Source organism: Haliotis rubra, unplaced genomic scaffold, assembly GCF_003918875.1.
Source record: "Haliotis rubra isolate DU_JTF1 unplaced genomic scaffold, ASM391887v1 Scf24, whole genome shotgun sequence".
NCBI lineage: Eukaryota > Metazoa > Mollusca > Gastropoda > Lepetellida > Haliotidae > Haliotis > Haliotis rubra.
This window is the reverse complement of record NW_025766447.1, coordinates 413762-440582: the sequence shown is the minus strand read 5'-3', so window position 1 is coordinate 440582 and position 26821 is coordinate 413762. Positions and strand designations below refer to the sequence as shown.

The window sequence follows — 26821 nt, the reverse complement described above, 5'->3', positions numbered from 1 at the left end:
AGTATCCTTACCCAGATTGTTCAGAGAATATCAGTACCCAGGGATGTTTTCTGTGTTTATGGGGTATCAGTACCCAGGGATGTTTACAGGGTATCTGTATCCAGAGTATTAGAAGGGTACCTGCACCTAGAGTGTTTACAGAGTGTCTGTACCAAGTGGTATTTACAGGGTATCTGTCCCAGGGATATTCACTGTGTATCTGTACCCAGGGGTGTTTATAGTCTACCTGCTTCGGTTGGACATACCTGTAGGAGTGGGAATAGCTGACGCTCGGGGAGTCCAGCTCCTCCGGTCCATCTCCGCTCTCCACACTGCTCTTACGCACCAGGTTGTTGTTGTCCTCTGAGCCACTTCCTGTCAAGACAGGTGGAACAATGTGGGTTGTGAATCAGAATCTTCATCTGAGATGTGGCAACAGATGGTACTCAGTAACGTCACCTGACATTTGTGTACTGGATACACATCCTACACACCTACACAGGTAACTACTGATCGTACTGGATACACATCCTACACACGCCTACACAGGTAACTACTGATCGCATTGGATACACATCCTACACACGCCTACACAGGTAACTACTGATCGTACTGGATACACATCCTACACACGCCTACACAGGTAACTACTGATCGTACTGGATATACATCCTACACACGCCTACACAGGTAACTACTGATCGTACTGGATACACATCCTACACACACCTACACAGGTAACTACTGATCGTACTGGATACACACCCTACACACACCTACACAGGTAACTACTGATCGTACTGGATACACATCCTACACACACCTACACAGGTAACTACTGATCGTACTGGATATAACATACAAGGGGCTTCACATTGTATAAGCACAATGAAGAGCGATTGACAGCAGTTCCAGTACTGAGTCCCATGGGGTACTCGTACTGCTGTCAATCCCTCTCAATGCGCTTTGCCCGGTGGCCCTTCAGGACCAAAAACTCTATGACTGCTCTGTACTCAAGTTTATCCATTTCTGCCGTTTCAGTAGGGTTACATGTGAATGATATAAATCATTCTCCAATATCATAGAATTATTTTTATCATCCACATATGAAAAGTATTTAGGCTCAAAACCTTTTGATAGCCCCTCGTATGTACATTTTGGTCATAATGGGTATATAACAAGGATAACTATTGGCCATGACAGGTGTGTGTAACAAGGGTAGCTATTGGTCATAATGGGTAATTAAAAAGGGTTGGATTTCAAAAAGCTTTGGAGCATCCATGGCTGTGATTTAGTTAGGTTTACTGCTGCAGTGAACAGTATTCCAGCCAAATCCCCACACGTCAGCTCAAGGATGACAGATATCAGAAGAGATGCATGTCACAGGCTTTGACTACTACCCCAAAACCCACAAGCATATGGAGAACTGGAATTCAAACTCCCGATCTCAGGTGTCAGGAGTGCCCAAGGGACACAACTCCGGACAGCGAATTGTAGTGCCATGGTATCTGTGAAGTTAGACTCTAGCCCCGAGTGTGTTTCTATCTAATACAATTAGCTAATAAAAAGTAACAACAGTAAGAATAGTTACTGGAAATGATTTCAACAGATCAGTTTGGCTAGTAGACTAGTATGGCAGACAAACAAAACAACCAGGCTAGTATGGCAGACAAACAAAACAACCAGACTAGTATGGCAGACAAACAAAACAACCAGACTAGTATGGCAGACAAACAAAACAACCAGACTAGTATGGCAGACAAACAAAACAACCAGACTAGTATGGCAGACAAACAAAACAACCAGACTAGTATGGCAGACAAACAAAACAACCAGACTAGTATGGCAGACAAACAAAACAACCAGGCTATATTGCTGTCATTAATGAGCACAATAGTACTCAGCAGACAGAACCAAGAACACATGAATACTGAAGCATCTATCTAGGCTTATAAGCTTGTAATGAAAGAAGAACATTCCTTATGCACAAGAGTGAAGCTCATCACTTTCCTGGCAGCAATGTTGAATATCTAATTTGAACCTCAAAAATAAGGTAGAAGTGTAATGCAATTAACTGGTTAACAATTGTAACTCACCATTTTTATCAAAGGTGTCGATGGCATTCAGAATATCATCCTTAGAAGGAGCCTGTGAGAGGGTTTTCTTGGGTTTGGATCCGGTCCTCAGCCGCCCCAACACCGATTCCATGGTGAACCTGAAACATGTAATACACAGTATGTCAACACTTGCTTCTGTGAAGATGGACGGACATGACTTGTAGATGGGAAAATCAACAATTGTTTTATTCTGGTGTGGCTTTTAATCTCAGCCACCAGGGACCTGGAACACTGAACCAAAACAATCAAAGGTTTACATATAAACAGCAAATTTCACAAGCCAGTCATGGATTTTATCATTTTGGAGAAGCCTACTAGCAAAACTGAGAATATCCGCAAGAGGATTCTGGGATTCTACCCCACTATACATGATGCACAGCAAATTCTGGCAGCTCTGAGACTGGGCCATATGTACCCCCTGTTGATAAGCACTGGATTTAGTAGTGCTTTCTTGCAATATTCCAGCAATATGACTGAGGGAGACATCAGAAATACAACCATGCTGGGAATCACAGGCCTTCAGCTATGCATTTTCACAACTAGGCTACAAATGGTAACAAGAAGACAAAGTCATCAATATCCCCAGCAATGGCAAAATACTCTTCATGATTATGTCTAGGAGTTATGATTATGTCAAATATTTAGGTGTGTCTATAGAAAAGTGGAAGGAGAGTATTGAAAGGTTTTTAAAGTTCTGCTCCAGAAAGGAGCACTATCACCAATTTCAGTCTAAGTCAAACTTGTTGCCATGGAAATGCCAAAAATATTTCATTCAGAAATCCAAAACTACCAAAAGGCACCAGTACACCACCAGACCAATCGATGTGCCAAGTTTGGTGAAGAAATAGTGAATGGTTTTAGAGTTCTGCTTTGGAAAAGAGCACAACCACCAATTTCAGGCTGTCAAACTTGTTGCCATGGAAATGCCAAAAATATTTTATTCAGAATTCCAAAACTACCAAAAGGCACCAGTACACCACAAGATCTATCTATGAAGAAATATCTTTTATGTGCCAAAAGCTGTGGACTGAAGTTTTACCGCTTTTAAATATTCCAGAATATCACGTGGTCTTAGAGTTCTGGCTACCCCAATCGCCATCTCGAAAAGAGCACTACCACAATTTCAGGCTAAGTCAAACTTGTTGCCATGGAAACCCCAAAAACATTTTATTCAGAATTCCAAAACTACCAAAAGGCACCAGTACACCACCAGATCTATCTATGTGCCAAGTTTGGTGAAGAAATATTGAACGGTTTTAGAGTTCTGCTCCGGAAAAGACAAATGTGCACGGACGGACGGACTCTAAGAGTCAGACTTAATTATGAGCTTTGTTTAATTTTCACTGAGTTTAATTCATACTTGTTTCATGTCCATGGCAAAGCAAAATATGAGTAAATGTGACAAAATTGAAAGGGTGAAAAGGTAATACTAAATAATAAAACTGAAAGGAACATGTTTCTTAGAGAGTTCTTGAATGGTTGAAAGAAACTTTAACAAGAAGACAACGTCATCAATATCCCCTGCAACGGCAAAATACTCTTTATGAATATGTCTACTTGTTATGATTATGTCAAATGTTTTGGAGTGTATACAGCAAAGTGGAAGGATAGAATTAAAAGGTTTTTAAGATCTGCTCCAGAGAGGAGCACTACCATCAAAATCAGTTGAAGCCTAACTTGTTGCCATGGAAATGCAACAAGATGACATCCTCATAGTCCAAGCCTAAGTCATGTTTCCATGGAAACCACAAAAAATAAAATTCATATCTGGGTCTAAACCCCAAAAGGCACATCTAGGGATTGTGCTTGACATATGTACCAAGTTTGATGAAGCTAGTATGTATAGTTTGAGAGATCTGCTCCGGACAAGATGACATCCTCATAATCACAGCCTAAGTCATGTTTCCATGGAAACCACAAAAAATAAAATTCGCATCTGGGTCTAACCCCCAAAAGGCACATCTAGGGATCATGGTTGACATGTGTACCAAGTTTGGTTAAGCTATCACCAATAGTTTAGGAGATCTGCTTCGGACAAAGTGTGACGGACGCATGGACGGATGCATGGACGAAACTCGTTTCTATATCCCCCGCAACTTTGTTGTTGCGGGGGATAAAAAAGCTCACGAGTAAAATTTTGTTTCATTTTTATGCCCATCAAATGCATAGCGTATGAGACCATTATACTGTTATACTGAGGTACGAGCTAATTGGGAACTGCTTACTGTTGCACTAGACAAAGCAAAAACTATGTACATGGTCTCCTATAGCGTCAAAAAGGACCACCATACCACACCACCATGGGTAACCATGTTTCAAGATGTAATTCCTTGGACAAACTGTCAACCAATCATCAAGGGTTCCAATCCTGGGTCACCCTGGTCATGAAAGGAGTGTGCATTAGACACTCTAGATCTGTAATGAACTTTGACAATTCTACCTCAATGCACAATCATTACCGTGAGTATGTGATGGAAATACCATGTCAACAAATCAAACATAAAATATGCAATTTAATCATTGAACTACACTGTCTGGTTATAGAAAGTATTCATTGTATACCTGGAGTTATGTTTTAATTTTTTTGTTATTAATTTCATATAATCTCATTCAGTATTGATTACAATAAATTCAGCAAAATCATAAGGGAAGTTAACAGCAGGGCACCAACTCATTATCTATATTAACTGCAATCAGATTAACACTACTGACGCATTGAAACTAACTTAAGTTGACAGAGAATGGATGCATTTACCATATAAATGTCATACTTAGACTCATTAGAAGTCATATTTGTTGCAGTGTGACAATAATAACTATGTCAACATAAGATTTTACGATCCTTAGCATGGACGGTGAGACAGTGACATGTCAATAGTACCATGCAGTAAACATATCTTCATCAACTTCTTATATTCTCATAAAAACACCATCTCATATTCTCATCGGTGGTACAAGAGCAAAGAATATACAATTTTTACAAATGTACATAAACATAAACATGTGTCATGATGATGAGTTATTTGCGTAACAATTTATACAAGTGAGAGATAAAAAGTCATAAGCACTTATGAGACGAGTATATGGATGACAACTTCTTGTTTATTGCATATCACGTTTCTGGGCTACTTCTTGCCCCTTCTTCAGGTGATTAAAGACAGATGTAGAAAGCAAACTATATACACCCCCCAGATTTACAGGAAGCCAGACATGTACATGTATATACGATCAATCACAGAGGACCGATCAAAAGCAGTTATAAAAACAATACTAATCGGGATAAGGTAAAGCCAGTTGACACAAATAATAAGGATAATGAGAATTTGCTTTGCTTTTGAAACTAGAGACTTTGTAGAATATCCAACCACTGTAATCAGCTGTACCAAAGTGCTCTGCATATTATTAGTTCAAGTACATTAAAAACAATGCCCAGAAGAACAGGAAATTGTCTCATGATATTTTATCTCACATTTCAAATTTGTTTTCACCAAATTTGTTAATACCTGTTCGATGATAACTGAATTCCCTGAAGAAATATGACGTAGTTCTTTGTCTGCTCATGATATTCTAAATATTTTTTACATAAAGTACTGAAACCCATAGTCGGAGTTGCGCATTATACTAAGTGCGAACTATACTCAAAAAATTACCTCAGTAATATGTACAGCCCCTCTAGGGGATTCAGTTGTTTTGGAAATACATATTTCATGTCCATATACCGTATATGACCGACTATAAGTCGGATCCGACTATAAGTCGGGCCTCTTTCTCAACCCTCAAAATTCTTGCCAAAACCATGTAACTCAAGTATAAGTCGGTCCCTTTCCCGATGCGAATCGGTATCGCCTCAATCTTCACTTTCGGGACGCGATGTTTAATGCGAAAATATATGCATGAATCATTTTTGTCACAGGTCATAACCTAGCACGATACGTCAAATAAATACCATAATTTACATATAGGTAGCGATTTCTTGCTTAATATGTTCAGAATAGCATTATTTTACCCAAAACTTTCGTCAACATCTCAAGTTTTCGTTTACGAGGACGGTATCCATTGACGTAATATGATTGGCTGCCTTAGGTCACGTGTCTGGTTTTGACCAATCACGACCCTTATAGCAGACTGGGGCGAAAAAGCGTCATTAGAAACCAATTTTTATCCAATAAAATTGCTTCTTACAAGTGTGAAAAATACTCTCGGCAAGGGTACAGTGATATTGTTGATGTTCGCTACTGTCCTGGTTCATTTACCGAGACTGATCGAGTGTGAAATGAAAAAATGAAAAAAGACAAACGACAGCGTTTTTTTCTATAATTTATATCAGACAGTTCACTCTTCGTGATAAAAAAACATTGAAGAAACAAATATAAAATAACAATTGCATACACATATCACCATTGAGTGGAGGGATAAAATATCGCATACATGTATTATGGTGAGGGTAGGGATATCTCAAATATTATTTCAGCAGCTAATGTTCATTGTGGCTTTATGGATTTTTTTTCACAAGTCGGCTTCTGTAAACCCATCGAACTCAGTGTCTGACTCCTCCCCTGCGAGTGCTTGCCAGGCCAGCTCATCTATGTTGTCGTCATAATAGTCGTCAAGGTGTGTGTCGTCGCTGTGTTCTTCACTGTCAATGACATCATGGGAGGTTGATCCGATGAGGTCTGAGAAGAGTTCATCGTCTTCACTGCCGTCCATGGCGTTGGATATACCGCACTTCAGGAAGCTCCGTCTGACCATATCCCCCGGAATAGCATCCCACGAGTCACGCACCCATGTAGCGACTGTAGTGAGGGAAGCACGTCTCATGGCGTTGTTCTTAGTGAACGTGTGTTCCCCATTTACCATCCACTCGGACCACTGTTGTCGCACTCTCTGTTTGAAAGGCTTGTTCAGGGAGACGTCCAGGGGCTGGAGAAGTGACGTGCACCCACCGGGGATGACTACTTGTCTTGTCCTGTTTTCCTTCAGTCTCTTCTTCATGCCCTCACACAGATGTGCTCGGAACATGTCCCATACAAGGAGAGACTGACAAGGTCTGGCACCTCCCGGTCTAGCCATCCACACGTCCGACAGCCAGCGCAGTACCAGTGACTCGTCCATCCACCCCTTGGGATGGACAGTGATGATGACACCCGGAGGAAACTTCTCTTTGGGCATCGTCTTCCTCTTGAAAATTACCATCGGCGTCAACTTCTTTCCATCGGCGGTACACGACAGTACGACGGTGAAGTGGGCTTTCTCTGCTCCGGTTGTCTTCGCGGTGATGGTTGACGCCCCCTTGGTGTGAATTGTCCTGTTCCCTGGCATGTCGAAGGTGAGGGGAGTCTCATCCATGTTGCCTATTTGTGACAGCTCGTAGTCAATGGCCTTCCTCTCTTTCAAAACAAACGCGTGGAAATGGTCCACCTTCGTGTCCACCTCCTGGGGTAGTTTCTGTGCGATGTGTGTCTTTTGTCTGAGAGCAAGGTTGTGTCTTCTTAGGAATCGAGTACACCATGTAGAGGACGCCTTGAAATTCTCAGGAAGGTTCAGCTCTTTCCCCTTCTTGCGGTACGTCTGGAGTGCATGATGACGTATCATCATACGTGTGACGACAAACCCGCTCTGCCTCTGCGACATCACCCACTCTTCTACTACCTTTTCTAACTTTCGAGAACAGTCCCTCGCAGGCCTTCTTCGTTTTCGGCATCTGAAGTTGGCGTCCTTCATCTTCCTCCAGTCACTGAACTTGCTTCTCATTGACTGAGAACTCCCTTACAGCCCGAACAGTTGCTGTTCTTCTCTGCGCGTATCGAAGGAGGCTCGTTTGCATATATATATACAATGAACAATTTCTGCAACCAGACTGTGTAATCACATGATTAAATTGCATACTAGTATCTGTTATCAGACTTTATGACATGATATCTCTGGTTGGGGTAAAGATGTTGAAATTCATCATGGCATGTATAATGCACACCCCTTCTACACATCTGTGGGATTTTTAAAAAAGTACTTAAGAAAATATGGAAACTGGAATACAGTTCAAAGCTATGTTAGTCCTATCACACTTACTGCATGAAGATTCCTTGAAAAGATTTTTACTTAGGCTCCAGAAAAATCGATAGCATTACTGAGGCCAATGTGAGATAATATTCATGAAGAGTGAGTGAGTATGGTTTTACGCTGCTGTTAGCAATATTCCAGCAATATCACGGCAGGGGACCCATGTGGGTAAGTAGTAGTAGAGTGGGGGTTCTGCCGCAGATGCGGCTTAGAGGCTTATTTGTGGGAATTAAGCCTCCCAGCCCCCCTTAAAAACGGCGATGGTCTATCGAGAGGCATCCTTCGATGTGCAAAAAACGTTGCAAGGAATCCACTTATAAGAATGGACGCTTCTCTTGTGCTGCACAATGTCTTTGCGAGATAGATAGCCAAACACGTAGAGGTCATCGACAAAGGCTGGAAGACCGGAGAGTGGTTGCAGGTGGGTTTCCCCGAGATTTCCAGCGAGATAGCCTACCGTCGAGATATCAGACACGAGGTTGTTGTCGTGCGTGTTTTGCAGTAGGAGGTGGTGTGCGATAGATTTGCTGCACCGAATGCCCATTTCTTGGAAAGTTGCTGTGATTTGTTTTGCCATAGTTGTTGTTGTCTGAGTGTATCCTGTATACTGTAGCAACACCATATGTCTAATTGGAAGTTCGAGCAACCTTGGTGTCGGGTTGAAAAAAATGGTTGCTGAAAAAATGGGCAGCCCTAGCAAAAATGAGATTCTTATAAGTGGATTCCTTGCAACTTTCGGTGGTGGTGGTGGTGTTTCGGTAAGGAATTAGGATCACATCAGTTGGGTCTCTGAAAAGGGCCTAGCTGAGCGGGGCACTCTCATGGCAAGAGAAAGGCAGCCGACGCAATTCCCCTTGGGAGAAAATGCGCAACCATCAATCTTTCGATTTCACCCTCGGGGAATTGTGGCTGCCGGGGACATTTTGCAATTTTTTTAACATTATTTTTTTGGGCACATCAAAGGATGCCTCTCGATAGACAATCGCCGTTTTTAAGGGGGGCTGGGAGGCTTAATTCCCACAAATAAGCCTCTAAGCCGCATCTGCGGCAGAACCCCAACTCTACTACTACTGGGAATCAAACCCGGGTCTTCAGGATGAAGAGCGAATGCTTTAACCACTAGTCTAACCCACCCACCCCATACTCATGAAGATGTTTCAAGGCAGTTAAATGTGTCTTTCACTGGCTTTTGAGTGAAGAACATGAAAAAATCGGCACACTGGTACTTCTAAATGCTTGCCTCGAAAACTGCATTCAGGGATCATTCCTAGCTGATTAATTTCCAGCAATATCCCAGATATGCAATGCAGGAGTAAACTTTGTTCATGCCTGTAACCAGACACACTCAGAAATAGTTAGCCGTGTAACAGCTGATCGTGCTAAGCTGTGATCTATCCCTCTGTGGTTAACACCTGTTACATACACACACTTTCCAATACAGTAAGAATCATTAGTTTAAACTGCTTCATGCACTAGAAATCATGAAAGCAAATTCATGCTGACTAGACTCCTTAATCAAAATGATGGAAAACTAAAGACAGAAGCCCTACATTTAAAACTAACGAAAACAGCACCTCACATAAACTGCAATCGACAGTATCCAGAATGCAGGATTAACAAAGTATGACCTAGTATTGGGACATTTGAATAATACTGCTCAATTTTGTCACTTACTGAACTTCTCTTCTTTCTAAGATTATTTGACAATTTTACCAAGAGCAAAGACACTATCATATCCAGTCACTGACTGTCAGTGATCCTCTAACCACTACCAGATGTCACAGCACCCAGTGACAAGCACTAATTATGAGACATATTTCACAATGAATATATTGTATGAAAGGCAAACCTGGAATGACAGTAGTCTCTTGTATCGATTAACTTATGCTGAAAATCGACACCCTATTAGTATAAGCAAGGGGCACTTGCATCTAATTAATGAATTTTATGACTTTCAGTTATTCACATTTACCCCCACAACCATAACAAATCGTCTGCCATACACACGAGTGACCTTCCTTTCCCCATCTGTTACATGCATTACTGCAAATATTGACTCCAATCCTGACATACATTCATTCAGTGATACTGATAGGATATTAGCCCAGCATCATAGATCTAGATCGTACAACAAAACGCAGAATTTACTCACTACTTCTAACATATTTGATAATATTGTCCCATTGTTGAATTCAATGCAATGCATAATGACATTCCCCAATTACTGCATATGTGTCATGAGATCTCTATAGGTCACAAATGCCTTGTGAGATCCTTTAATCATAGGGATATCTCAAGAGATCTCCAACGAAAGGGATATTGTAAGAGATGTTTTAATGATAAGGATATCTCAAGTTATCTCTAACGAAAGGGATATTGCAAGATATGTTTTAATGATGATAAAGGATATCTCAAGAGATCTCTAACGAAAGGGATATTGCAAGAGATGTTTTAATGATAAGGATATCTCAAGTGATCTCTAACGAAAGGGATATTGCAAGAGATGTTTTAATGATAAGGATATCTCAAGAGATCTCTAACGAAAGGGATATTGCAAGAGATGTTTTAATGATAAGGATATCTCAAGTGATCTCTAACGAAAGGGATATTGCAAGAGATGTTTTAATGATAAGGATATCTCAAGAGATCTCTAACAGAAAGTATTGCAAATGTTTTATGATAAGGATATCTCAAGTGATCTCTAACGAAAGGGATATTGCAAGAGATGTTTTAATGATAAGGATATCTCAACAGATCTCTAACGAAAGGGATATTGCAAGAGATGTTTTAATGATAAGGATATCTCAACAGATCTCTAACAAAAGGGATATTGCAAGAGATGTTTTAATGATAAGGATATCTCAAGAGATCTCCAACTAAAGGGATATTGCAAGAGATGTTTTAATGATAAGGATATCTCAAGAGATCTCTAACGAAAGGGATATTGCAAGAGATGTTTTAATGATAAGGATATCTCAAGAGATCTCTAACGAAAGGGATATTGCAAGAGATGTTTTAATGATAAGATATCTCAAGAGATCTCTAACGAAAGGGATATTGCAAGAGATGTTTTAATGATAAGGATATCTCAAGAGATCTCTAACGAAAGGGATATTGCATGAGATGTTTTAATGATAAAGATATCTCAACAGATCTCTAACGAAAGGGATATCACAAGAGATCTGTAATAACAGGGATATCTCAAGAGATGTTTTATTTTAATGACAGGGACATGTCAAGAGATCGCTAATGACATGGATACCTCAAGAGATTTCTTAATGACAGATGTCTTGTGAGATCTTTCAATGTCTGTAATGTCTCATGAGATCTCCATATTGCAGGGATATCTCATTTTATTTCTTAATGTCAAGGATGTCTCATGATCTTTCTCAGCATGAGGTCTATCACTCGGTGTCAAAGATGACTCTTGATATTTTTCAGTATCTGAAATGTCTCATGAGATCTCTGTAATACTGCTCACTGCAAAGATCTCTATGCATTAGATCTCTGCAATACTGCAAAAGATCTTGTGATATGCCATGAGATCTCTGCAATACTGCATTACTGCAAAAGATCTTGTGATATGCCATGAGATCTCTGCCAATATCTGGCTTGTCTCATGAGATCTCTCAAGAGTTTCATGATAATGTGCATCCCTTAATTAAAGTGCCTCATTAGTCTCTGTTCAAAATGCCTCAGGAATTAGTGAGTGGATGTAGATTTATGACTCAGCAGAATTAGACCATCCTGCTTCATGAAAACCCCCAAAACATGTTTATAGTAGGACCTCCCATGTGTCAGAAGATCTTATTACAAACACTGTTGTTACCTAATAAGGTCTCGTAATATATAACTTGCCATTTACTTATGAAAATATATAAATAATTACATAATATGTACATATATCAAATTAACATTACATATTTAATGTGATTCAGTAATTTCAAATACATACTACATAACAGCTGTTGAAATAAGACACCTACCTTCTAGGTGTAACAGCACGTTGCCATGACAATTTAAGTCATATTCCACTTTATATGGAATAAAACAACATGTCAAGGTCACAATGACGTCCAAGGTCGTTTTGACGGAATTCCACCAAAACGTATCTCCAAAGGCGATATGGTATCCGGCTGTGAGTCACATTCCACTCTCCAGTCTGGAAGTAAGAATTAACATTGTGATACGTGAGTCATCGCAGAGGGCCAGTCAGGCCCTGGTATCCCCAGCCACACAGCGGCGACCACAGCGTAGCAACTACACTGCTGCAGATCAATACCACAGACACTGCACAGAATAGAACATGAAATACCATAATAAGCACCTTCATCACACTGAAGGACGTTTCCTTTGAACAGATCATTTACAAATAAATGAAATGGAATAACTGAACAATTCATTACGGATTTCTGTCACTTGGAAATAAAAGTGACAAGTCATTTCTATTTTACTTCTCTTCTGTCTGGGAGAATGCGTAAATACAACCTTTCTCTGGACAAGCGCTCTGTGTGATGTGGTCACAGTCTGTTCTTTACAGTACTGTAGCTTAATAAACTAGTGACACTGCAGTAATGTACTCACAGGGATGGATACCTTCAACTACACATCAAACAGCTACAAGTTAATCTAAGTATTGATCATGATATTGTTGTAAACTCAAGCAGCACTTTTTGGTTCCTATTCATCATTTCATGATGTTCCCTCGAATATTTGTGAAGGAAATCTTAGTGAGTCAGATATAAAACAGATGTACAGTTAGTAACATTTAAGATATCAACTGGATTTCCGCTAACAGCCTCTGTGTCCGTGGTGACTAATAGCCAAACACTGGACAACAATATCTGCAGAGATATAGATAGTGACACAGCCTAGCACCACACAACCATGCCTGCAGAATTATCAGTATGGACACAGCCTAGCACCACACAGCCATGCCTACAGAATTATCAGTATGGACACAGCCTAGCACCACACAACCATGCCTACAGAGTCATCAGTAGTGACACAGCCCACCACCATACCACCCACCACCATACAACCATGCCTACAGAGTCATCAGTAGTGACACAGCCCACCACCATACAACCCACCACCATACAACCACCATACAACCACAGCCATGCTACAGAGTTATCAGTAGTGACACAGCCCACCACCATACAACCCACCACCATACAACCATGCCTACAGAGTGATCAGTAGTGACACAGCCCACCACCATACAACCCACCACCTATACAACCACTGCAGCCATACACAGAGTCATCAGTAGTGACACAGCCCACCACCATACAACCATGCCTACAGAGTCATCAGTAGTGACACAGCCCACCACCATACAACCCACCACCATACAACCATGCCTATCGAGTGATCAATAGTGACTGACAGCCATGCCTACAGAGTTATCAGTAGTGACACAGCCCACCACCATACAACCCACCACCATACAACCATGCCTACAGAGTCATCAGTAGTGACACAGCCCACCACCATACAACCATGCCTACAGAGTCATCAGTAGTGACACAGCCCACCACCATACAACCCACCACCATACAACCATGCCTACAGAGTTATCAGTAGTACCAAGCCATGCCTACACAGTCATCAGTAGTGACTGACAGCCATGCCTACAGAGTGATCAATAGTGACTGACAGCCATGCCTACAGAGTCATCAGTAGTGACTGACAGCCATGCCTACAGAGTTATCAGTATTCACATAGCCTAGCATCACACAACCAAGCCTCCAGGGATATAGGAAGCAAAGTGGAATCATCCAGACCACAACTGAAGGAGAGCCATTTAAAGTTCATAGGTTTGTTAAATGCTCACAAGAAGTCAAAGAGGGCAGTTTATAAATCAAACCATGTTAATGTACTGTAGTACACAGAAATTGTTAGTTTGTCATTTGCTGACTACAACAAATGGGAAGTGATAATTGTACAGAGGAAACTATACTTGGTTCTTGTGTCACTAACAGCCTCAGATACATTTTCAAAGAAGCAATCTCAGGGGGAAATTCATTGGGTCACTTGAATTCCTTGCTGGATACGCTTGAGCTACTTTCTCTTAGTACTTTATTATTTCCATATTCCAAGTATATATATTTTCCTTAAACATTTTCCCAACCAATATGAATGTCAATTTGCAGAAGTTCTGCATAGATTATGTTTCTTATTTAGATGCTTTAAGTACATATGCACCTCTGCTACTTTGACAATGTCAAGATGTTTCCACTATGAGAGGTGAAAGGGGACACAGTGACAGGAATGAAGGTGTAACAATTACAATGTTCGCAAGTATGATGGTATGGTGAGTGAGCGAGTGAGTGAGGTTTTACACCACTTTAAGCAATATTCCAGCAACATCACAGCAGAGAACACCAGAAATGGGCTTCCGATTGTACCCATGTGGGGGTATGAAGAGCAAGTGAATAACATGACCTGATAACCGTGACCCACATGATCCATGCTGATATCACTACAACATTGTGTCCAGTGCTTGAATATCACCATAAACATGAAGGAGTCTTTACGTAGCCCTTGTGTAAGACGATAATGATTGAGGGGGTGTAAGTACTGTTGCAGCTACACCCAAGGACCCTAAGACCTCCCTGTAACTTAATGTAAGTTTCAAAACTGGTAACAATTATCACAATGTAATGTTCCTTAACTCAGAAATAAATGGGAGGCTTGTAATTACATGACAAAATTCATCACGGAACAAAGTCAGAATCTGGCAGTGTTTAATTAGCAGTGCAAGAAAAGAGCTTAATAGCCATCTGAATGTTGAAAACAGAATGTCATTTGGTTCCTTTTTTCTAAAACCAAGTTTGTCTTCGAGTCCTCGAGTCTGCCACACACAGCCCCCTGTCATTAGGAAGCTGTCTCAGTCCCCTGTGAGATTTAAGCTACGACTGCATCTGTGTCCCAGCTTGTGACATACTGCCCTAGCACCGATCAATACAGTATGTACTGGGCATTGTCTGGGCAAGTACAGCACAATGGGCATCTCATAAACTGTACTGTATGTACACCTCAGACACTATACCATACTCTTCACACATTGAATGAACTAGTGGACAAAGAAATGAGAGTTAATTATTCCCTATGGATACAGTGTTGGAGAGTGATGTACAACTAAAATCGTTTGGTCCATCGTATCTCAAATCTAATGCACTGTACAATGCAAGTGTATTGTATCTTTCACATGCTACATTGCATTGAACTCTAAATGCTTTGTATCTTCCATTTCAGGTGTCCCCACTGTGATATTGCTGGAATATTGCTACAAGCGGTGTAAAACTAACCTCACATACCACATTGTATCTCCTACTTACCATACTGTACTGCACTCTGAGCACATTGTATCTCCTACTAACTATATTGTACTGCACCCTAAGCACATGGTATCTCCTACTTACCATATTGTACTGCACTCTGAGCACATTGTATCTCCTACTAACTATATTGTACTGCACCTAAGCACATTGTATCTCCTACTTACTATATTGTACTGCACTCTAAGCACATTGCATCTCCTACTTACCATATTGTACTGCACTCTTGGCCATTGTATCTCCTACTTACTATATTGTACTGCACTCTGAGCACATTGCATCTCCTACTTACTATATTGTACTGCACTCTGAGCACATTGTATCTCCTACTTACCATATTGTACTGCACTCTGAACACATTGCATCTCCTACTTACTATACTGTACTGCACTCTAAGCACATTGTATCTCCTACTTACTATATTGTACTGCACTCTAAGCACATTGTATCTCCTACTTACCATACTGTACTGCACTCTTAGAACATTGTATCTCCTACTTACTATATTGTACTGCACTCTAAGCACATTGTATCTCCTACTTACTATATTGGACTGCACTCTAAGCACTAGGGCTGTGCAATATTACCGGTAAACTGGTATATCTCGCGATACGATTATCGCGATATGGTTCAGATTCTTCAATATATTGGGTCATCCAGATTTAGCTCCCTTTGCATTATCTGCCCTTGATTTCCAAAGCCAAAAAAAGTGATCTAAAAGTGCCAAATATACTTTTATTTCTGTTGGTTTCATGTAACATTTTACAAGTGGGATAATCTTTATAAGTGGCTCCAAAATTGCCAAATATCCTACCAAATGTGTTACGTTTTGTGGGTTTGAATGGTTTCATATGTGACATTTTGGAGGAATGAAGGGACCGCTCATAATTTATGGCTGGGGTGATGATGATTTGTATGGAGAAGCATGTACAATGTGAATGCCCCACCCCCACCCCAAGTTAAATTTATGTACAAAATAAGTGACCCCCTGCATGTCATGTACAAATTAATGACACCTCCCCTCTTTCACAGAATTTCTTAGCATAATTTTAAACATATTGTTATATACAAACTTGTTGACGTCTTCCACCCCCCCCTAAAGTGTGTGTGTACAAAATTGCTGACCCCACTAGCTCCCCAGAACTAAATGGGTGGAAACACACACACACACACCCCTAAAATCTAAATCATCATCACCCTTTCCAGCCATAAATTATGAACGGTCCCTAAGTGGCCTCAATTTAACCAGTTCTTCAGTAGAGGCTCTGGCTCTGAGTGACCATTTCACGATTCCCATTATTTTGTTAGTTTTGTTTGTTTCATAATGAAACATATGTTATCAATTTATCATAAAGGCCTAAGTCTTTCTAAAGGTCTAAGTCTTACTAACTGTGTAATGACATCCTAGTCAAGGATCTCAGTTACTGGAGGTCACATGAGATGTTTAAGCTCAAGTAGGTCACCTAAATCTTGTTTTTGTTTCATTTTGCAATAGTTTATGTTAACACATGTTTATATTGGAGTTGAATCTGAATTAATCACTGACATACAGTAACAATAACTGCAAGCTGCATTGAAGTGCATTCTGTTGAAGCACTGACCATGAAACTTATGTTATACTATTACTATACTTTATCATTATGTTCTCAAACATTTGTTGCAATACCTCAATTAAACATTCCACATTAAGGTTCTATATCATTTTATTTATCTGTTAACCATTGACATACAGCCATGCACAATGATGACTGGGAGCCTGAAAGTATGGTTATCAGCAACTAAGAAGATAATGTCGCACACAGAGAGCTATTATGAATTTATGATGTATGCACTTGGGCAGAAACCTCCATTCAATATATCACAATATATATTGCAATATCTCTTAAATTATTGCAATATATCGCAATATGAGAATCAGGGGCAATATCCAGCCCTACTAAGCACATTGTATCTCTACTTACTATACTGTACTGCACTCTGAGCACATTGTATCTCCTACTTACTATATTGGACTGCACTCTGAGCACATTGTATCTCCTACTTACTATATTGTACTCACATATAGTCTCTGCATTGTATACACGACATGTCATATAGTGTCTACATTGTATGCAAGACATGTCATATAGTTAGGGGAGAAACGGTACGCTCTTCACGGCAGTACGGTACATATTGCGGTACAAGGCCTTCGGTTCGGTCCGTTTCGGTTCGGAAAATGAGACATTATCATAATTCAGAAAATTGACAACAAGAGGCAAACCTTACATTGTTTAATAACATGGGAAACAAATAATCATAATTATTGTTGTTTTGAATGAACAAAACTGTCATTTCATGACAAGATAGAAGAATTAAATATCACTGGAACCTTGGAGCTCACAGTTGTGTGGCAAAATAGCAAGTAGCCAAGTATGATTAAAAGTCACTAAAATCACATCAGCATTTACTTCAGTGAAATCACAACGTCCCAGAAAATGTTCATGCTTAAAAAACACTAAAAACAATACACAAATCAGATCTTGTTTAATGGGACTCTGTTGACGACATATCACGGATAAATAACTTAAGCAAATTAACTCAACAGTTGTCATAAGACAGTTACAGTCTGTGTGACAGATGATTGTCCTTGATCTAAATCATTGCCTATCTCTCATTTCAGTCGGTTAAACATTTCGAGACTTTCAAGTTTCCACAGTCCTTGGGAAGTACTGCTACACAATCTTGGCACATTCCAGAATTTTGTTTTGTTCAGTTTTCAGATTCATTCAAAATATCTTTTAAAGTTCACTCAGAAATGTATTTCTCCTTTCTGAAACAAATATGTTTTAGCTTGAGAAAGCTGCTTTCTCTTTTTATCGGTCGTTAAATGTTCATTGTTCTGATACCCAGATAGCAATGTCCGTTGGGCCAATGTTGGACCAACATTGGCCATCATTGGGCCTACGTTGGCCAATGTTGGCCCAACGAACATTGCTATCAGGGTACAGCTTGCAATGAGATGGTAGCAACAACAAAAAAACATAAGGCATAAAAACTGTAATGGGAAAGCCACCAGATCCATACCCATAATTGCAGTTATCCCTCGCCGTAACGCCGGTCTTGAGGTCCATGGGTGATCCCCCGAGTTATGAGACACCCACATTATACATAACCCAGAATAATGGCCAAGTAAAAATTATTTTCCATGGACATAACAGAACTGCTATTTCGTGTATCGTCGGAGGTGAAAAAACAAATTTTGTATATGAAAATAAATATGTGTATAGGAAACCTGCAATCAAATTAAAAATCACTAGACACAATAATTCTTGTCCTTCCTGTTATGCTACCTGTTATTCAACTAAGCTGGAAATAACAATCAGCTGTGTAGTGTGTACTCATGTTTTGCTCCAATCTACCGGTGATTCAGTTAAAAACGACCTGAAAATATAACATCAAAGGATTTCTATCCATTATCAGAATAATTTATATCTTAAGCAGTTATTTTAACAGAGATATTATATATTGTTATCGTATTAGTATAGTGCATGTTTTCTACGAACGTATTTAACATAATAATTAACATAGGTTCAGCACTTCGGGTTAGGTGGCTGGATACATTTTACGTATGACACAGTTTGACAAGTCACCGTTGACTTCCCGCGGTACCTGTCTCTTAGATTGTAAAAACACAATATTGGCAATAAATTGTGAAATATGACTTCAATGAGTCAATAACGCGGGTCTTGGGGTCCATGGATGACGAGGTGGTAATCTGTTCGTGATTGCTGAGAATAATGTGAAATTGGTGCTAACGCGGTAGGCGCGAAAAGCGGACCCTTATGAACAAGGTAAGCGGAAGTGGTCCGCGTATAGAATGAGGTGATGCATTTCACACACGTTTTCTCCAATGTTACTGTAAACAGTTTTAATTAATGAAAATGGGACTAAATTTAATCGAATAAAATGAAATCGAGGTAGATCGTTTTATTATGAGTTTTCTGACATCATACGTTTTCGGATGGCAGTGTTTACCCGCTCAATAACGCGATGAGTTGCATCACAGCAAATATCGTAAGTACTCGGCTCATGGCGTGTATTTATGATAAAGTTGACTTCAATAAGTTATTACGATGTTTCGCTGTTCGTCTGATTTGAAATAACTGAAAAAGAAATAGAACTCAGCTATTGATTTGGTATCTGCAGTTACTATCTTGCTGACTTTGTAAGTAGATGACTTGAGGCGATCTCGAACTTACTTCCAGGAAAATAGCAGCCGTCAAGAAATGCATAAATTTTGACCAAATGATTCGATTTCTAGACATTTTAGAAAAGGTTTAAAATGATTAATAAAATGACGGTACGAAAACCGAAAAAAACTGAAGTTTCGGATTGCATTACGGTATACCGAACCGAAGGCAAAAATACTGCGGTTCTACTAATACCGCGGTATACCGTTTCACCCCTACATATAGTCTCCACATTGTATACACGTCATGTCATATAGTCTCTACATTGTTTACAAGACATGTCATATAGTCTCCACATTGTATACATGACATGTCATATAGTCTCTACATTGTGTACATGACATGTCATATAGTCTCTACATTGTGTACATGACATGTAATATGGTCTCCACATTGTATACATGACATGTCATATAGTCCCCACATTGTATACACAACATGTCATATGGTCTCTACATTGTATACAAGACATGTCATATAGTCCCCACATTGTATACACAACATGTCATATAGTCTCTACATGGTATACACAACGTCATATGGTCTCTACATTGTATACATGACATGTCATATAGTCTCCACATTGTATACACAACATGTCATATGGTCTCTACATTGTATACATGACATGTCATATAGTCTCTACATTGTGTACATGACATGTAATATGGTCTCTACATTGTATACATGACATGTCATATAGTCCCCACATTGTATACACAACATGTCATATAGTCTCTACATGGTAAACACAACGTCATATGGTCTCTACATTGTATACATGACATGTCATATAGTCCCCATTGTATATTGTCATATAGTCTCTACACATACATGTCATATAGTCTCTACATTGTATACATGACAAGTCATATAGTCTCCACATTGTATACATGACATGTCATATGGTCTCTACATTGTATACATGACATGTCATATAGTCTCTACATTATAGTCATCATGTCATATAGTCTCTACATTGTATACATGACATGTCATATGGTCTCTACATTGTATACATGACATGTCATATAGTCTCTACATTGTGTACATGACATGTAAAATGGTCTCTACATTGTATACATGACATGTCATATAGTCTCCACATTGTATACACAACATGTCATATGGTCTCTACATTGTATACATGACATGTCATATAGTCTCTACATTGTATACACAACATGTCATATGGTCTCTACATTGTATACATGACATGTCATACAGTCTCCACATTGTATACATGACATGTCATATAGTCTCTACATTGTGTACATGACATGTAATATGGTCTCCACATTGTATACATGACATGTCATATAGTCTCCACATTGTACACATGACATGTCATATAGTCCCCACATTGTATACACAACATGTCATATAGTCTCTACATTGTATACAAGATAAAAAAATAAAATAATAAAATGACGGTACGAAAACCGAAAAAAACTGAAGTTTCGGATTGCATTACGGTATACCAAACCGAAGGCAAAAATACTGAGCCCCCACATTGTATACAAGACATGTCATATAGTCCCCACATTGTATACACAACATGTCGTATAGTCTCTACATTGTATACATGACATGTCATATAGTCTCTACATTGTATACACAACATGTCGTATAGTCTCTACATTGTATACACGACTTGCCGTGTATAGTATAATGTATACATGATATGCTGCATAGTTTCTACATTGTAGTACATTACAACCACAAGAAAAATAATGGGGATTTCCAAAAATTTCCAATTTGGAAATATCATATTTCCAAAAATTTCCAAAATTGGAAAGATGATGTTTCCAAGGCTTGGAAACTTTTGGAAATTTAGGAAGGATTTTACCACTACTTCTTTCAATTTCTCCTTTTCCCAAGGATCCCCGCCCATGAGTGTATAGACTGAACTATTTAACTAATCTTTTGATCTGTTAGAGTTCTTATTGTTGATATACATAATGTATCTTGCATGTGACATGTTTATTCATGAAAACTGCAGGAATAAGCCATATTTTCATATTATCCCTTTGTGCTTGATATCAATGCAACTGCGTCTCTCACGCTTGAAGTGATACATTTTTAAAGTTGGGATTATGTTTAGATTAAGTGTTTACTATTCAGCCGTCCTATGCACCAACTAGGAACCAATTCTATATATTAGTTTAACTTCACTCATCTGCATTCTTCTTGTTCTATGTGTCAAAAAATTGATATTGACTGTTGTATTTACCGCTAGTATGGCTGCAGCATTTTCAAAAGTCAGTTTCAAGTGTATGTTTTAGTTGTTATCCACAAAAGCTAAATATGTTTAATTTTTCCCCTCTCAATGTTCGTGATGAATACAAATTCCTACACCTACGCTATATGGACTATATAACAGTGTACAGATATACGGACTGACTGAGTGTATTACATGCCATAAAAGTGAACCCGCACCATGGCGAATGGGGTAATGAGTTAAACCAATTACTTAAAACAAATATCTCCCTCTATATTATTGTAAACATCCCACTGTGGACAAATATATTTCACTTATGTCTATCACATACAAACCAATACTTGTTAAACTTGCTCTTTTGTGAAATGGGGCTTCATGCATCCGCTAATGTAGTATGTATTTGTTTCATTGTTTTGCACATGTATTTGTTTTACTCTATGTCATGTATATGACTCATGAGAATAAACTTTGAATTGAATTGAATTGAATTGGTATTCCCGTGAAGTAGGATTTTGTTATTACAGTATAATCTCATTCATGTTTCGTCGGTGTTGTTATACGGGATTAAGACACTGGGTGCTATAAAATTCTGAACTTGTTTTGAAATATGATCGAATTTACTGAGTATGGCTCACTGAGATTATAATGATCTGATTCATGTGTTCACTCAACGTCTACGGGGATGATACGTTTTACGTCTCGCCAAAGTTATTGTTGGCATGGCAGATTTAAGAAGATAGCTGAAAAGGCCCTCCAAATGATAGTTGAGATATATTTCACATGATATGTTTCATCTTGTGATGATTAATTGTGGCAACACCAAATATATTATGTCATGAAAATGTCAAATATCAGTTTAGGCTTATTTCATTCTTTACCCCTTCAACTTTTCGTATCAACCTTGTGCCTGTTAAAACATTAACTGGCCTTTGTTCGAGATCACCAGGTCTTGGAGGTAATCACCCTATGTTTTTACAATTCTGCTTCATGGGAACTAACCGTAGTAGAATACATTCTCCAATTAACACCTGTCATAAGGGAGAGGCCATTTGAGTTTGTGCAATTTGCGTGTTCACGAAAATCTCATGAACTTGTCAATAGAAAATTGGTTGTGTTTTCCAAACATGTGCGGATTGAAGCAAATACTCAAATGAATTCCCTTTTTACTGAATCATAAGTGTATCTAGATTAATTTGATCATTTACAAGAAGTACGTTACAGAATGTTTTAATAAAACATTCATTATAGATCAAGAGAAATCAGCCCACAAGCTCACAGATGATTCCAGAGACAAATATACATTTGAAAGATTCCAGTTTAGACAAGACATTAATTTCATAATAAGCCAGCCAATACACTTTTTAATATCCCAGTTACAGTTATTTTGAAGGGTCAAGTCTAGATGCTTGTGATTATCTATGTCTTGAATTATCACACCGCTCATTGTAAGGTCAGGTTGGATGCTTCTGTTAAGTTTTCTACTAAACTGTAAAATAGGTTTGTCGCTGTGGTGACAATTATATACGCTTTGAAAATGTTAAAACCTGCAATGAGAACACGACGCCACGCCAATAGCAACTCCATGCTTGTTTGATAGGTATTCTTGTCGATGCATAGAGAAGGGTTTCCATATTCATTCTTGTATCATTATCGAGATAAAGGGTAGGTTAGACATTTGGGTCAAGGTAAAAATCGTTTGATGTTTGATGTTTTGACAACAGTGTTGTTTTAAGGGATTCTACAAGATGAAAAAACGTGTTCACTCAAGGAAAGAAATAAGACATGTATACCAGACTGCCAATATGAGATTGAATCCATGTTAGTGAGTTCACACAGTCACTTTGATTTATTAATTAGTTCACTCAATTCATAAGTTGTGAGTTATTCATTTTCTTGCAGAAACTTGCTATAAGAATTTTGGAAATTACAGTTTTCACCATTATTTCCACAAATTCAGTTATGGAAAATGCAGTTAGACTAGAAGTTTCTTCCTACTTTTCATGGTTGAAGACATCTAGTTGTAAATGGTTACCGGTATATGTTCATTCTGAACAAGACAGAAGGAGAGAATGGATCTCATGGAGATGCAGTCAGAAAGACTGCAGAGCAACAGTCTCAACATTGAACGACATAATGTCTAAAATTCCTGGCCCGCGTTTCACAAAAGCCTCCTAAATTTAGGAGGTTGTAGCCCCTACGACCTTGTTTACGACCCTCTTCCGGTCTCCTTTACGACCGCTTCACAAAGACGTCATATCCATGTAGTACCTACGCGGTCCTAAATCCATGTCGTACATTGTATAAGAGGTACTTTGTTGCATAGCAACGCATAAAGCGAGACCGAACGGGCACTTGCTTATCTTGTTATTCCCAAAGTATTTCAAAATAGAAAACAGTTTGAATAACAATGCAAATGTTATGTTTTTAATTCAATGTACAGGTTATCTTATGGTAAAAAATATCAATAAATGAATTATTTTGGATTCTCTCACTAAATTTCATTGAAAATTACAAGATAAAATGTATAAATCATTTCCATTAATATTATCAGTTTTACTTATAAGGTTTGAATTAAATCGCTGTCCATTAACTTGTTCATATGAAACTGCAATATTAGTCCCAATGTATTGAATATTGCACACTATAGGACCTAAAGTCAATGTTGCAGTTATGGCTACGCTTGATCTACTAACACTTGTGTAAAGGTTTAAAATGTGGTGTGATACTCTAAATGTGTCAATTTCTTTTGTAACTTTTATTCAAACAATCAAAACTTTCAAAGAATAAAAACGTGATACCCTGTATCCACGTATGATATGATATTGAACAAGGCTAAATGTAGGTAGAATCTACTGAAATTGGTTTCATGAAAACAAATATCTGAATGATAATACGCAAAAATATACATCATAGCACTGAAAGTGTAATTAGAAGGATAGGACGATTGTGTTTACTTTTTTTTCATCCGACCTTCACCTCAAAGATATTGCCTAATATGTAGATCTAGTACTACAACAATGTTGACGTGTGACATCACAACCGATGACCGATTTCTTACAAAATTGCGGCTTCGGGCTGACAAGGGTACACAGGATTTTTATGGACTCTTCCCTTGCTTCAGGGATCGCTTTGTACATAAATATGAAATGTAAGTAATCAGAGTGACTCTGACTATCTGTGTATTGTTATATGTTTTCTTTGTAAGTAAGAGAAGAAGCCAGAAATGCTGATAATTACCGTTGTCGTTCTGCGATTTTGCGCCTGTTATGGCGTCACGCTGCAACGGAAACTTTGACAATTTCTTATGAAGTATCAAATCAAATCATTGCATTGTATCTATTTTAATTTCCTCTTTCTTGCTATGATACTCTTTCCATACATATTCTAAAGGTATTGAGCCATTGCAAGCAATGAATAGCCGGTTGCTACGCAGTATAAATCGAATCTTTCTTTGTTTACATTTCAAACTACAGTAGCGCAGTCTTCCGAGCACAGCGTTTGTTTTCACATCTCCAATATCCAGTTGGTATTGGTAACAAAGACCAACTGTGATTTGATTTTAAAATGTATGGGGAATTCATTGATGCATTTGTCGCAGCTGACTATGAAATATACGTGATGTAATAGCCTAGTAATAGGCGTCTCAATACCGGCTTTTGCGAGACGTGATTTTGTAAACACTATCCAATAAACATGGAAAGCGCACTTCGGCGCTTCGTAAGTATATATATTTTCGAAAACATCCAAACCGATTCTAGGTTCATCGGCAGCGCTTTCAGATTATCATTAGTGATATCATGAAAACTGATTTCAGTGATCATTAATATGTTATTTTTGAAATTCAGTAATTCCCAGTAATTATCCGATTTTCACATTTGAAAACATACTGTCTACACTGTACAGCAAATAATGCTGTGAATCGTGATTTCAGTATTGTGTATAAAATGGCGACATTTACTTATGAAGCCTATTTTGAAAGGTTATTTAAGCACTTTAGCTTTGTCTGTTAGCTTTGTCAAAACTGTGAAGTATATTTGTGTGCCTGATATATTTAGAATTTTATTGGACTTCAAAGTGAGGGTTGAAGAGGAAGGACATATGTCCCTGTGGCACCCAGGAGTTTTAATCAAGTCCAGATACACGGCCAGAGCACTAGCGGTGTCGCGGAGTATTCTTAACACACTAGCTCGGGATACTCCATGGAGATCCCTGATTTCACTGAGGAAAATCCCTTTGCCAAATACTTCTGTGTACACAACACTTGCAGGAAGGTCGGAATAACATGTGAACGCCTTTGTTCAGTTGAGGCTCTAACTTTCTGCTAAGTTAGAAAACAACATGAGTGTCGAGCACGCTTCGACCTGTCCCAAAATTTATCAGGTCTTCTTTGTTAGCTGCTTTTAATCACTTGCAGTGCCATAATCGTTGACGCCATCTTTGTAGTGTTTACGACCTCCTAAAGCATTTCACGACAGGTCAATCGGGTCCTAAATTTTGGGCTGTTTACTTTACACAGTGTAAATATACGAGGTCTTTTGGAAACAGGGTAAAAAGTAAGAGGGTGGTCTACGACCTGCTTTTACGAGGTCGTTACCGGTAAGAGAGGGCTTTGTGAAACGGGCCCCTGAGACCACAGCCACGGACCAGTACACAACGAAGTCAAGGAAAATCAAATCTCAAATAGATTGTAACAAAATGAGGAATATTTTTTAAAAAAAGGTAAGAAGTATTCCTAACGTTATGTTAAAGGTCACATGCAACGTAAAAACACAACTTTGCAGATTCTGATACCTTTCGGGTATGGACTTACCGAAACAAATCATCAAAATGCAAATTCAACTTATAAAGTTGAAAAATAACGCGATGAAAAAA

General features: G+C 38.8%; 1 protein-coding gene across 2 annotated transcripts in view; it reads right to left on the bottom strand.

Annotated features, from left to right (window-relative positions):
- LOC124278579 (TBC1 domain family member 5-like) overlaps positions 1-26821 on the bottom strand; it is a 95042-nt gene that overhangs the window by 41304 nt on the left and 26917 nt on the right. For both annotated transcript variants that reach the window (XM_046714325.1, XM_046714323.1), the window contains 3 exons: positions 12140-12315; positions 2076-2194; positions 246-354 (listed from right to left, as the gene is read on the bottom strand). In XM_046714325.1, the coding sequence (XP_046570281.1) occupies positions 246-354; positions 2076-2187 (221 nt within the window). In that variant the 5' untranslated portion in view covers positions 2188-2194; positions 12140-12315. The remainder of the gene's footprint in view (positions 1-245; positions 355-2075; positions 2195-12139; positions 12316-26821) is intronic.